The 12814-nt window shown below is 39.2% G+C and overlaps 1 protein-coding gene across 1 annotated transcript in view; it reads right to left on the bottom strand.

Annotated features, from left to right (window-relative positions):
* Nucleotides 1-419: 419 nt before the first annotated feature.
* LOC126424956 (protein Smaug homolog 1) overlaps nt 420-12814 on the bottom strand; it is a 118003-nt gene continuing 105608 nt past the window's right edge. The window contains 2 exon segments of the mRNA XM_050087825.1: nt 420-1392; nt 4354-4552. Of these exon segments, the coding sequence (XP_049943782.1) occupies nt 940-1392; nt 4354-4552 (652 nt within the window). The 3' untranslated portion in view covers nt 420-939.

Genomic DNA, 12814 nt, shown 5'->3' with positions numbered 1-12814 from the left:
TACACTCTTATTTTTATTACACCTGAAGAAAAAAATTGAAACACACACACACACACACACACACACACACACACACACACACACACACACACACACACTCTAAATAAAACTGTTCCTAGTTTCTAATAATATGTGGAAATTATAGTAGCTACCACAGGTAGCATGGTCTACAAAACCAGCTCTGCTGGTTAAGATTCAACCAGATTATAAGTAACATTTAACATGACCAGAGCTAGTTGTCACACTTTTAAAGCCTCATATAATAAAAACAAGAGAAATAATATTAGCTTTTTTGCCATGTTCTAAACCACACATCCACACAAAATTATACAGCACATGCAAATACTTTGGGAACACACATGCAAACATCACCTTTGTTTTAACAATAATCCTCTGAAAGCACAAGTGATTTGTGGCTGTCCAAAATCCATGCACACAAAGCTACATTTCATAACATTTGTAATGAAAAGTAAAAAACACTGCTTCATGTGGGTCAGTATCTGTGGCACTTTTGTCAGCAACATATGTAATGCTAGTACAAAACAACATTGTTAGCAAAACATCTAGTGCCAATGGAAGGAAATGTAAATTGTAATCCAGTATTGACACGAGTAACTGGAGACCGTCATAGATTAAGCCAGTTCGACAATCTGTTCTATCATTACCAAATGCTAATGTAGGATTACTGGCATTTGTTTACAATGTTGTTGGTTGTCAGCATAATAGTGGCTTTCCTTCTGCCCAATTTGTAAAACTGTTCTGCAGCTAAAAATTAATTATCTGTGAACTGGCTTAAATACAGGACAAACTCTACTGGACGATATGTGCAGTATTACAGACACCAGTCAGGATCTGCGAGTGAAACAGTTACAAAAAAACCATCGACCACTGTATATATGATGTAGTCCTGGAATGGATCCAGCCTAAATCTCTGTGAAGTCACTTTCTTCCACTGAGATTAGAAATTGCAGAGAAATTACAAATTGCATTGTCCCACTGAGATGGTATGACACACTGCACGGAACAGAAAGAATTCAAAATAGAAATGGGAAGATACTTATGTGGTCTCAACAGGTAACCTTAGTTCTCACCATTGCCCCCCAGGGCGTGCTCTGTCATGCGGAGGCATAGGGACTCCAGGCGGGAATCCAGTTCCATGTCGTTCGCATCCACGTCTGTGCGGACGTTTCTAGCACACTCTTCCTGACGTGCCTGCAGCTCCACTGGAGGCTGCGTAAACAAGCCTGTGAACGATGGCGGTGGGCCTGACGGGACGGGAGACGGCCGGGGCGGGGCGGCCGGCATCTGCCTCTGCTGCTGTGGAGGCGGCAGAACACACCTGACGCTTGGAACGTGGACGGGCACTGGCAGGTTGGATGACTCTGCAGAAACCTGGCCAAAGAGATATCTTATCAAAATTCATTGTGGGTATTATATCTATCAGCTTATGCATAAGAAATATGTGGTGGTAACAAAGTTGTCCTGAGTAACAAAATCATCAGAAGTGATGTACCTTAGAGTTGCAGATGGATTTCCTTCCAAGACTACTGACTGCTCTGAAGATCACTTCTAAGGAGAGTCCCCGGCAGTGGAATTAACATTTTGAAATCAGCTATACAGTAATATGTATGTTAAGATCCCAAGTATCACATTCTTCTGCCATTTACTGGTACCCTGGTGAGCCCTCATTCGCAGGAAAAGAAAAATATTTTAAATCTCACATGGTGCTCTTCAGCTTTAAAAAATGAACATTTAACAGAGTGGATGCACAGTTTAACAGTTAAGGTGTAGACCTCACGTGCAAGAGGTTGTGTGTTCGAATCTCGCATGGTCCTTTGAAAATTTTGATTTTTATATGTTTATCAAAATGACACTGGTCATGATTTTTATTCAAATAATTGCTTAAATGTAATTTTCCAATTTCTATTCCTTTGTCACATTTTAAGCAACATATTAACTTTTCCAGTTGGTTTCTTTTTCTTCGTATCATTCATCTCCCCACTCAGGATTTTGGTGCAAGTGAATTTAATTATTTATCTATCATATCTATTTATCTATCATAATAATTAAACATTTGAAACTGTTGGTGTATCGATTAAAAAACAAGAAATGAAATAATCTACTTATATTGACTGTGAAATGGTATCAAAAATGTACTTTTCATTATAAGATTAAATTTTTTGAATGGTTAATGTCGTACCAATATTTAAAACAATTCTTATTCTACTATGGACCAAGTGGCATAGACGAAGCTCTACACGAATGAACAGATTATAAATAAATCTAAATTCAGACAAAATGAGTAACGCAAAAAATGAACATTATATCTAGGTCAAAGATCTAGGATGATAAAATGAAAGAAATTAAATCAATGTTAATACATAACAGTAATTAAATTACATGCATAAAGACTCCAATACGAAAATGAATAATACGAAAAAAAATTATAGCAATTTGAAAAAGTTGATCTGTCAATTGGAATGATGCAACAAAGTCATAGAAATTTTAAAATACCACAATTAACCCCAATTGACTGAATAAAAAATAATGCCCAAAGTCATTTCGATAATGATCTACAAATAAGTTTCAAAGGACTTGACAAGATTCATACCCACAACCTCTTGGAAATGAGGCCCGTACCTAAGCTATTACGCTGCACAACCTGTCTGTTAATTGCCCCTTTTTTAAAAGCTGAAGAGCACCACACGAAATTCTGAAAATTTTTTTCTTTGATTAGTCCCAAACAAGGACCCACCAGGATAAATGGCTTCAGAGTGTGAACCTTGACGTCTTGACCTACATTCCTGTATAGACAATTTTGAAAAAGTTGATCCACCACTGGAGACCTATCCTGGCTAGTACTAACTTCAAAATTCACTTCCGTCAATTGGCTTTTGTACCGATAACATTATACAGATGTTAAGCATTCATATTTATAAGGGAAGAGGTTGAAAACTGTTCGAAAGAAAAATACTAATGAAAATTTTTTAACCTAAATATGATGAATATATCCTCCATTTTGTGCATGGGACAAAATGAATTAAGAGAACTATACAAATACCATCACATCAAAGTGCTAAGAAGAGAAGAATTGACTTGGCAGGCATTATATATGGAATGACACTACCAAGAATTGCATCCTGCAGTACAATAGATGGAACCAGAGGAAGAGGAAGAGACAGTTAAGGATGAACATCAACATCAAATGGACAAGCAGAGCAATCGACAGAAAGACGTGGGGGAGTCTTGTACAGCAGGCAATTGTCAATAATGCCCTTAAAACTAAACACCATCTGAACAGGCCTTGGAAGGCCTGACAGTACCAGGTAGCTCAATCAACAGGCGAAGGCCGCGAGTTTGAGTCACAGTTTTACTCTGCCAGGAAATTTTATCAGTAATGTATACTTACAATGGAATAAAAATTTATAGTAGTCCCCATTTTTTGCAACCTTTTACAAACTGTGCACCTTTTTGTATCTTCCCATATCATAAGGTCCCCATCACAAAACTTTTTGATCATTGCTACAAATTGTTATCTTCAGTGCACAGACTGGTTTGATGCAGCTGTCCACACTAGTCCATCTTGTACAAGTTTTTTTACATCTGCACAATTGATGCAATCATGTCCATTTGAACCAGCATACTGTAGCAGTCAAGCCTCCGTCTCCCTCTATAATTTTCATGTGTGTGCAAGATCACACATTTAGAAAACTAAGAATTAATAAGTTTACAATCAACAAAAACAAACAGCGAACAGACAGTAATCTAAATCGTGAGGTGTCGACAGAATTACATTGGAAATGAGACACTAAAGCGGTGAAAGAGTCTTGGCTATTGGGCAGCACAATAACAATAGACAAACTAAGATATAAAATGGAGAACAGAAATAACATGAAAAATGTTTCTGAAAATGAGAAATTTGCTAAAATTTAATACAAATTTAATGTGTTAGGAAGAGTCTTCTGTAGACATTTGTCTGGACAGTAGCTTTTTGAAATGTAGTGCTGCAGAGGAATGCTGAAGATAAGGTGGTCAAGTCAGATAATTGGCAAACAGGTCCTTAATCAAATTAGGGAAACAATTTTGTGGTGTACTTAACAAAAAGAAGCATGTTGGTGGGACACAACCTGAGGCATGAAGGAACTGTCAATTTCGTAACGAAGGGAAGTGTAGGAGGGTAAAATCTGCTGAGAGACAAAGTCTCAAACACAATGAACAGGTTCAAATGGCTGTAGGCTGCAGCAGCTACACAGGCGTGTACAGGACACGCTAGTGTTGAGAGCAGCCTCAAACCAGTCTTCACACAGTAATTTGTAACTTGTATTTTCAGTCTGAATACGAAAATGAACTCACCGAAAGCACTGGTGGTGTCGTGTGTTCTGCTCTCTTGGTCGGTGCCTGCACCCTCTGCTGAATTTGGATGGGACCCGTAGGTGAGAAAACCCCACTCTTCCGCGGGTGAGAAGGAGGTGGCTGTTGGAACCTGTTCCCGTGAGAGTAGCCATTGCTGTGGCCTCCCGAATACCCAAAGTGCTGTTGAGTGTTCTGCCACCTACAACAAATAACATACCACATAAAAATTTCAGCCTGCAGAGCATTTTGATAACTACCAAGTGTTATACCTGTGGTGTTTTATTTTTATTCTGCTTCACTGCCATCTACTGCAACCTACATCTTTCTGAATCTGCTCTGTGTATATCTTGTCTCCTCCTACAATTTTTACCCTCCACACTTCTCTCCGATACTAAATTGTCGATCCCTCGGAATGCGTCCTACCGACCGATTCCTCCTCCTAGTAGAGTTGTGGCACAAATTCCTCTTCTCCCCAGTTCTATTCAGTATCTCGTCAGTTGTGCAATATACCCATCTAATTTTCACCATACTTCTGTAGCACCACTTCTATCCTCGTCTAAGCTATTTATCATCTGTGTTTTACTTCCATACATGGTGACACTCCATACAAATACATTCAGAAAAGACTTCCTAATGCTTAAATCTATACTCTATGACAATAAATTTTTCTTCTTCAGAAACATTTTCCTTGGCGTAGCCAGCCTACATTTTATATCCCTTCTAATTCGACCATCAGTTATTTTGCTTCCTGTACAGAAAAACTCATCTACTACTTTAAGTGACTCATTTCATAAAAATTCCCTCAGCATCACCAAATTTAATTTGACTACATTCCATTATTCTCATTTTGTTGATGTTCATCTTATATTCTCCTTTCAAGACACTGTCCATTCTGTTCAACTGCTCTTCCAGGTCCTCTGCTGTCTCTGGCAGAATTACAATGTCATCAGCAAACCATGTTTTTATTTCCTCCTCCGTGGAATTAATTCCTACTCCAAACTTTTCTTTTGTGTCCTTTACTGCTAGCTCAATATACAAATTGAATAACATCGGAGATAGGCTACAACCCTGTCTCACTCCCTTCTCAACCACTGCTTCCCTTCCACATCCCTTGACTCTTATAACTGCTATCTGGTTTCTGTACAAAATGTAAATAGCCTTTCGCTCCCTGTATTTTACCCCTACCACCTCCAAAGTTTGAAAGAGTGTATTCTAGTCAACATTGTCAAAAGCTTTCTCTACATCTAGAAATGCAAGAAACGAAGGTTTACCTTTCCTTAATCTATCTTCTAAGGTAAGACATAGGGCCAGTATTGCCTTGCGTGTTCCCATGTTTCTACAGAATCCAAACTGATCTTCCCAAGACCGGCTTCTACCAGTTTTTCCATTTGTTTGTAAAGAATTCGTGTTAGTATTTTGCAACCGTCATGTATTAAACTGATAGTTCGGTAATTTTCACACACGTCAGCAACTGCTTTCTTTTGGATTGAAGAAATTATATTCTTCTTGAAGTCTGAGGGTATCTCTCTTACATCTTGCTCAACAGGTGGAAGAGTTTTGTCACAGCTGGCTCTCTCAATGCTGTCAGTAGTTCTAATGGATTGTTGTCTACTCCAGGGGCCTTGTTTTGACTCAGGTCTTTCAGTGATGTGTCAAATTCTTCATGTAGTATCTTATCTACCATCTCATCTTCACCTACGCCCTCTTCAATTACCATAATATTGCCTTTAAGTACATTGCCCTTGTATAGACCCTCTATATACTCCTTCCATTTATCTGCTTTCCCTTCTTTGCTTAGAACTGGGTTTCTTTTGATATTCATACAGTTAGTTCTCTTTTCTCCATAGGTCTCTAATTTTCCTATAGATAGTATCTATCTTAACCCCCTAGTGATCCTGTAGACCTCACTTTTGAGATGTTTGTATGCCTTTTCGCTTGCATTTTTATATTTTCTCCTTTCATCAGTTAAATTCAATAATTGTTCTTTTACCCAAGGATTTCTACTAGCCCTCATCTATTTACCTACTTGATCCTCTGTTGCCTTCACTATTTCACCTCTCGAAGCTACCCAATCTTCTTCTAGCATATTTATTTCCCCTGTTCTTGTCAATCGTTCCCTACTGCTCTCTCTGAAATTCTCTCAAACCTCTGGTTCTTTCAGTTTATCCAGATCCCATCTTAAATTCCTGCCTTTTTGCAGTTTCTTCAGTTTCAATCTAAAATTTATAACCAATAAATTGTGGTCAGAGTCCACATCTGCCGCTGGAAATGTTTTACAATTTAAAACCTGGTTCCTAAATCTCTGTCTTACCACTATATAATCTATCCAAAACCTTACAGTGTCTCCCGGCCTCTTTCACATATACAAACCACCTTTCACGATTCCTAAACCAAGTGTTAGGTATGATTAAGTTATGCTCTGTGCGAAATTCTACTGAGCAGCTTCATCTTTCATTCCTTACTCCCAGTCCATATTCACCTATTACTTTTCCTTCTTTTCCTTTTCCTATCAAATTCCAGTACTCCATGACTATTAAACTTTCATGTCCCTTAACTATCCCAATAATTTCTTTTATCACATCATACATTTCTTCAATCTCTTCATCATCTGCAGAACTAGCTGGCATATAAACTTGGACTACTGAGGTAGGTGTGGGCTTCGTGTATCTTGTCTACAGTAATGTGTTCACTATGCCATTCATAGTAGCTTATCTGTGTTCATATTTTGTATTCATTATTAAACATACTCCTGCATTACCAATATTTTATGTTGTATTTATAGCCTTGTATTCACCTGACCAGGAGTCCTGTTCCTCTTGCCACCGAACTTCACCAATTCCCACTATATCTAACTTCAACCTATCCATTTCCCTTTTTAAATTTTCTAACCTATACGCCTGATTAAGGGATCTGACATTCCATGCTCTGATCAAATAATGCCATTTTTGTTTCTCCTGATAACAATGTTCTCCTGAGCAGTCCCCACCTGGAGAATTGAATGGTGGACTATTTTACCTGTGGAATGTTTTACCCAAGAGGATACCACCATCGTTTAACCACACAGTAAAGTTGCAGGCCCTCGGGAAAAATTACGGCTGTAGTTTCCCCTCGCTTTCAGCCATTTGCAGTACCAGCACAGAAAGACCGTTTTGGTTGATGTTACAAGGTAAGATCAGTCAATCACCCAGACTGTTGCACCTGCAACTACAGAAAGGCTGCTGCCCTCTTCGGGAACCACACATTTGTCTGGCCTCTCAACACACACACACACACACACACACACACACACACACACACACACACATCCCATTGTGGTTGCACCTAACGTGCAGCTATGATATTCGTGCTGTAATTGCACAGGTAGTGATTTTGTGTATGTATACATAGCGCAGGTATTCTACTTGGCTTAAATATTCAGATAATCATGGACAGCAAAAGCCAGATGCTCACATGGTCTTTACCTGGATAGACAAAGGATTTAAACTGAAAAAGGAACTTCAATTTCATACTGCAAATGTTTCTTACAGCTGACAGTTTCTTATTTCCAGCTTTCCACCTTTCCCTTTCTTCATCGATTCTTATTAGAAGGCCACGGTACATAGCTGTCTAGTTTCCACTGCATTCATCATCACCTTTCCATTTCCAGTGCAAGTAGCCTTGCTTTGTCCTTCATTATTTTCCCACGCTAGAAAACATCTTCTAGTTGTCTTATTGCTCTTTTTAGCTATTTTGTTATTTGTGCTAACTTTGCTTCTGCTACTGGATGACTGCAATGCTCTAAAGTATCTGAAAGAATCACATACTATGATTTGTCAATGCAAGTCTAGGTTTTTTTACATCTGTGCCTCCGTCTATCTATTCAGTTTTCTGTATGTTGCCAGTTCTCATTCTTTGTATTATTCCTTCAGCTTTTGCACCATGTAGCTAGCTAGAGTCATCCTTATCATCAGATACAACACACCTCTCTTTGTTGGTGATCAGGTTTGATGTCTTACAACATCTTTGTCACAGTCCTTTGCAGATGAGGAAACTAACTTTCTTGCTTTAACCCCACTACCACCACATGTCTAGAGTTGCTGTGTAGCATTAACATAGAAACAGCAATGTAAATAAGAACTTAAGAGTGATGAAACACTTATAAAGTTACTGTTATGTCAAAACTATGGCAACGTGTTGCAGCAACTTTCTGTACCTGGAGCGTAACACAGACCAAATAATTCTGGAAATTATAAGTGAAGTACCAACAAGACATTTAATAATGAGGCATGAACACACACTTCATATTGTTATTCTATCTTTAATTATCCATTGTTTTATTTTGTTAATATTCACACAGATTTTCTCCATCAATGTGTAGCAGACGGATGAAATTGTGTAGGAACATTTGATTTTTTAAGCCTACAAGATCATTCAGGCTGCAGCGAGGGTGGATACGGCAGTGGCTGTGTATTTATAATTCTACCATCAAACTTGTCTGTACTGTTTCTCCTCAACAACAGTGATATCTTCATGTTCCCTCAATGCTATTTTGTGTGTGTCCAAATTTCTCTTTTCGGATGACAACAGTCTTATAGCAACTGAAGAAAGCAACATAACATTTTGCTTATAAAGCACGATACCCCCAAGGAAGTTCCACTGAACATTATGAAGAGAGAAAAGGACACTACTACATATCTATGTTGTCTGTATAGACTGTAATAAAAACACAAATCTTTTAGGGCCGAAAACCTATTCTTAGCAGAAGTGGTGAGGACACACACACACACACACACACACACACACACACACACACACACACACACAAATATACTTGCAAACAGAATTTCAGCAGTATGTTATGCTCATACAGTCCCACCACCACCACCACCACCACCACCACCACCACCACCACCACCACCAATATGTAATAATCAGTGTCCTGATTATGTACTATTCATATATAACCGTAACTCTTAGATACTGAAGTTTCTGGGTAACAAACACACAACATCTGTGGACACCTTTCAAACTGCAGATGAGGGCCATAAGGATATTAATCAAAAATGGTAAATGGTCTCATTCTAAAGAAAAAGTTCAAAACATTGGGGATTTTAACTACCCAATGTGAGTACAATTACCAACCAGCTATGCACATCAAAAATACTGATAATTTCTGCTGAACAGCTCTGTTGATAACCATGGAAGAAGAGCTAGACAACTTCATTTACCAAGGAAGACTAACTCTAAACTTCAGAACAGAATTTTCTAAAAGAAATAAAATTTTAGAACAAATTACCCAAGGAACTTAGACAGCACTAAAAATGGCTTGAAAATGCAGTACCTGTTAATCAATATATTCCACACAATGAAGTAATGCTTAGGTAACACCGCTTAGGATTTGGTAAAGGTGGTAACAAATATCATCAATACCTGTTATTTCACAACATACTTTTTTGCATTACAATGCTGCCTGTATGTGGAAAACCTTACACTGAAGCTCTGCAATGGATAATACTACTATTCCCTTCCCTGTCAGAGCTCAACATCTCGCTCGTCATGAAGGAGTGCCAACAAAATTTTTCAGGTATGCAAATGGAAAGTTGTATGCAAAATAGAAATCAAACTTCATTGCCGAAGTCTTTAGGGTAGCCAATAGTGTGTGCAGTGATTGGTGTCTAGAAATGAATGAACAGTCTAGCACTAGATTTTCATTTTCCAAAAATGTGCGAGGGAAACAGTATCGTACATTAGGGACAAACAAAATACGGCTGTGCTGTTTCAATCAACCTGTTCTTGTATTTGTCCGGGAAGTTTAAGGCCATATCTCCATCCAGCTACCCTGTTTCAGGTTTCCTGGGCTTCCTTAAATTATTTGAGACAAATGCTGGGGTGGTTTCTACAATGAGTCCACAGTCTTCATCTGTCCCAAACTTGTCAAACTAGACCTTTAAATAACCACATGTCAGAAATACCGCATTGTGGACGAGTATACGAATTTTCACTCGGCAGAAGAGTGTGCGCAAGTTTTATTCTGGAAACAATCCTCCGGGCTGTGGCTAACCTATGTCTCTGCATTATCTTTTCTTCAGAGAGTGCTACTCCTGCAAGATATATAGAACACCTTCTGTGAAGTTTTGAAGGTTAGAGATGAGGTACTAACAGAAATTAACATGTGAGAATGAGTCACGGTCATTCTTGTACAGGTCAGACGATAGAGCACTTACTGCAAAAGGCAAATGTCCCAGTTTAATCTACCTTGAGGTTTCACTCTTAAGTCTGTCCAGTAAGCAAACGTGTTTGCCTGCAAGAAGAACAGGTCTGTCTGTCTGTCTGTCTGTCTGTCTGTCTGTCTGAGCTGCTGCAATGTTATGCTGTGTTAGTTGTGTGTAACATAGTTGAGTTAAGAGTCAAGTTTTACCCAGTGCAAATCATAGAAAATTCAAATCCAACCTAACAAGCGACCGATAGAAATTTGAAGCTGCCTTATTGTATTAAGATATAGATATCCTTTCGTGCAAGTATTGCAGCACTATGTTCCAGTAATAAAACCAGGATATTTATACACAGCCAAATACCTAGATTTGACAGACAGAAGAAGCAGGAAACATGGAAAAGAAATAGGAATAGCCTACGATACATATTGGAGCCAGTAAAACAATAGTGAATACAGGATGGCACAATTAAGATTAGTAGAAGAAAACTTAACAACTAAATTTAGCAATAAGAAAATGTAGAATGATGTTTTATGGCCACGTGGTTTGCATGAATGGAAACAGGATATGTAATAATTTTTTGAACACGTCAACCAGCGACAGTTTCTGAATGGCACCATGGGTGGTGCCTCAATGTTCGTCACCACCCCCAAGTGCAGCCCCAACGGCAATATCTGTGCTGCCGCCAATGAGATTGGCTTCCACATTGTGATAGGCGGCAGCCATAGGCAGTAACGGGATTCATATTCAGTGTTGGTGTACAACTGTGAGCACAGAGTTCCACAGTTGCTGTTTACAGTGGAGATTAGCCTGTGAGACAGTCTACAAGTGGAGCTGCCTACAGCCTTCACATAGGGATAAGCATTCACTACAGGGATTGACAACATGGTGCCCAGAACAGACAGTATTGTTGACACTGTCAACAGCAACACAACCTTGACATGCCACTGCTTAGTTGTATCTGTCCACAAACACATGCAACAAGTTGCTGTGTAACCTTAGTTAAGTATCGCTGTGCAATAAAGCATATATTTGTGTCTCACTAACTTGTTTGCATTATCACAGTTCCTCACTCCACATCTAAACTTAATACGACACGTGCGAGCCATTCTACCCAGACAACCTGTATCATCATCTGGCTACGATATTTCGGAACTCATTGCACTGTATCATTTCCTCTGTCACTTTGCTGTTCCTTGCTTGTCTGTTCATTAACTTTTAGTGCTTGTGGATATTTTCAGTTACAAGTTCGTGCTCTTCATTTTTGCTAGTTACTTGCTGTGCTGCCACAGTCGACAAGTTACACTTTAGGATTTCTTGCGTGTTTGTATCTGCATTTTTTTTTACCGTGTCAGACTCGCTGTTCCAAACCCCCTCATCTGCCTGCCTCACAATTAGTGGTGCAACAAATGCGAATGCTGTGGCACCACCCCTCAATCTAAATCAGTTTTTCAGTTACAGATGCAGTCAATGAATCAAATTACAGAACTGATGAAGGGGTTCATCCAAACGCAGAGGGCAGCAGCTGAGATACGGACTCTGCCACTGCACCACCACAAGCTGCACAACCTTCACTGCTGTCTCCATTTTGACAGTTTGAAGAAGAAAAGGAAGACTGGTCGGAATATTCGTCACAATTTGAAGCACACTCGGTCACTTGCCAAATTCAATGTACTCTGACCCAGTCTTTTTTTCTGTCCATTGTCAGTGTCACCATTTACCGCATTTGTGTATTATTCCGTACTACGGGACCCAAACTAGTTAGCTACGAGGAGCTCACTCTTGCACTCTGCAAATACTACTGTAAAAAGATCGAAGTGGTGGCTGCCAGATTTAAATTCTTTAGGCTCGAAAAACAACCACGTCAAATGTACGAGCAATGTGCGACAGATTTTCAGGGTCTCACATGACAGTGCAAATTTAAGTGTGAATGTGGATAATATAGTGACTTATGACTCATTATAACTGAAAATGTGGCAGATAGTAAAATCTGAACAAATCTTAAAATACAGACCCCCAAGTTGCAACAGGTTTTGAAGATTGTCTTTCAAGATCCATGTTATAGTACAGTTGATAGTTTGCAAGTAGGGAACATTTGTGCCGTTGCCCCACCCCAAGAGAACACTCCACAGCAACACGAGCACCCCACTGCAAAGGTAAACATGGCGGCCCAGCTAGGTACACCACAGATCGCCATGTAAATGACCTGGCCGGAAATCTACCTGGGTGAAATCTTGCCTGTGTTTTTCGAATCTCACAAATGTGACCGA

This window comes from Schistocerca serialis, chromosome 10, assembly GCF_023864345.2.
Source record: "Schistocerca serialis cubense isolate TAMUIC-IGC-003099 chromosome 10, iqSchSeri2.2, whole genome shotgun sequence".
Lineage (NCBI taxonomy): Eukaryota > Metazoa > Arthropoda > Insecta > Orthoptera > Acrididae > Schistocerca > Schistocerca serialis.
The sequence above is the reverse complement of the archived record's forward strand: the minus strand, read 5'-3'. Positions and strand labels throughout refer to the sequence as shown.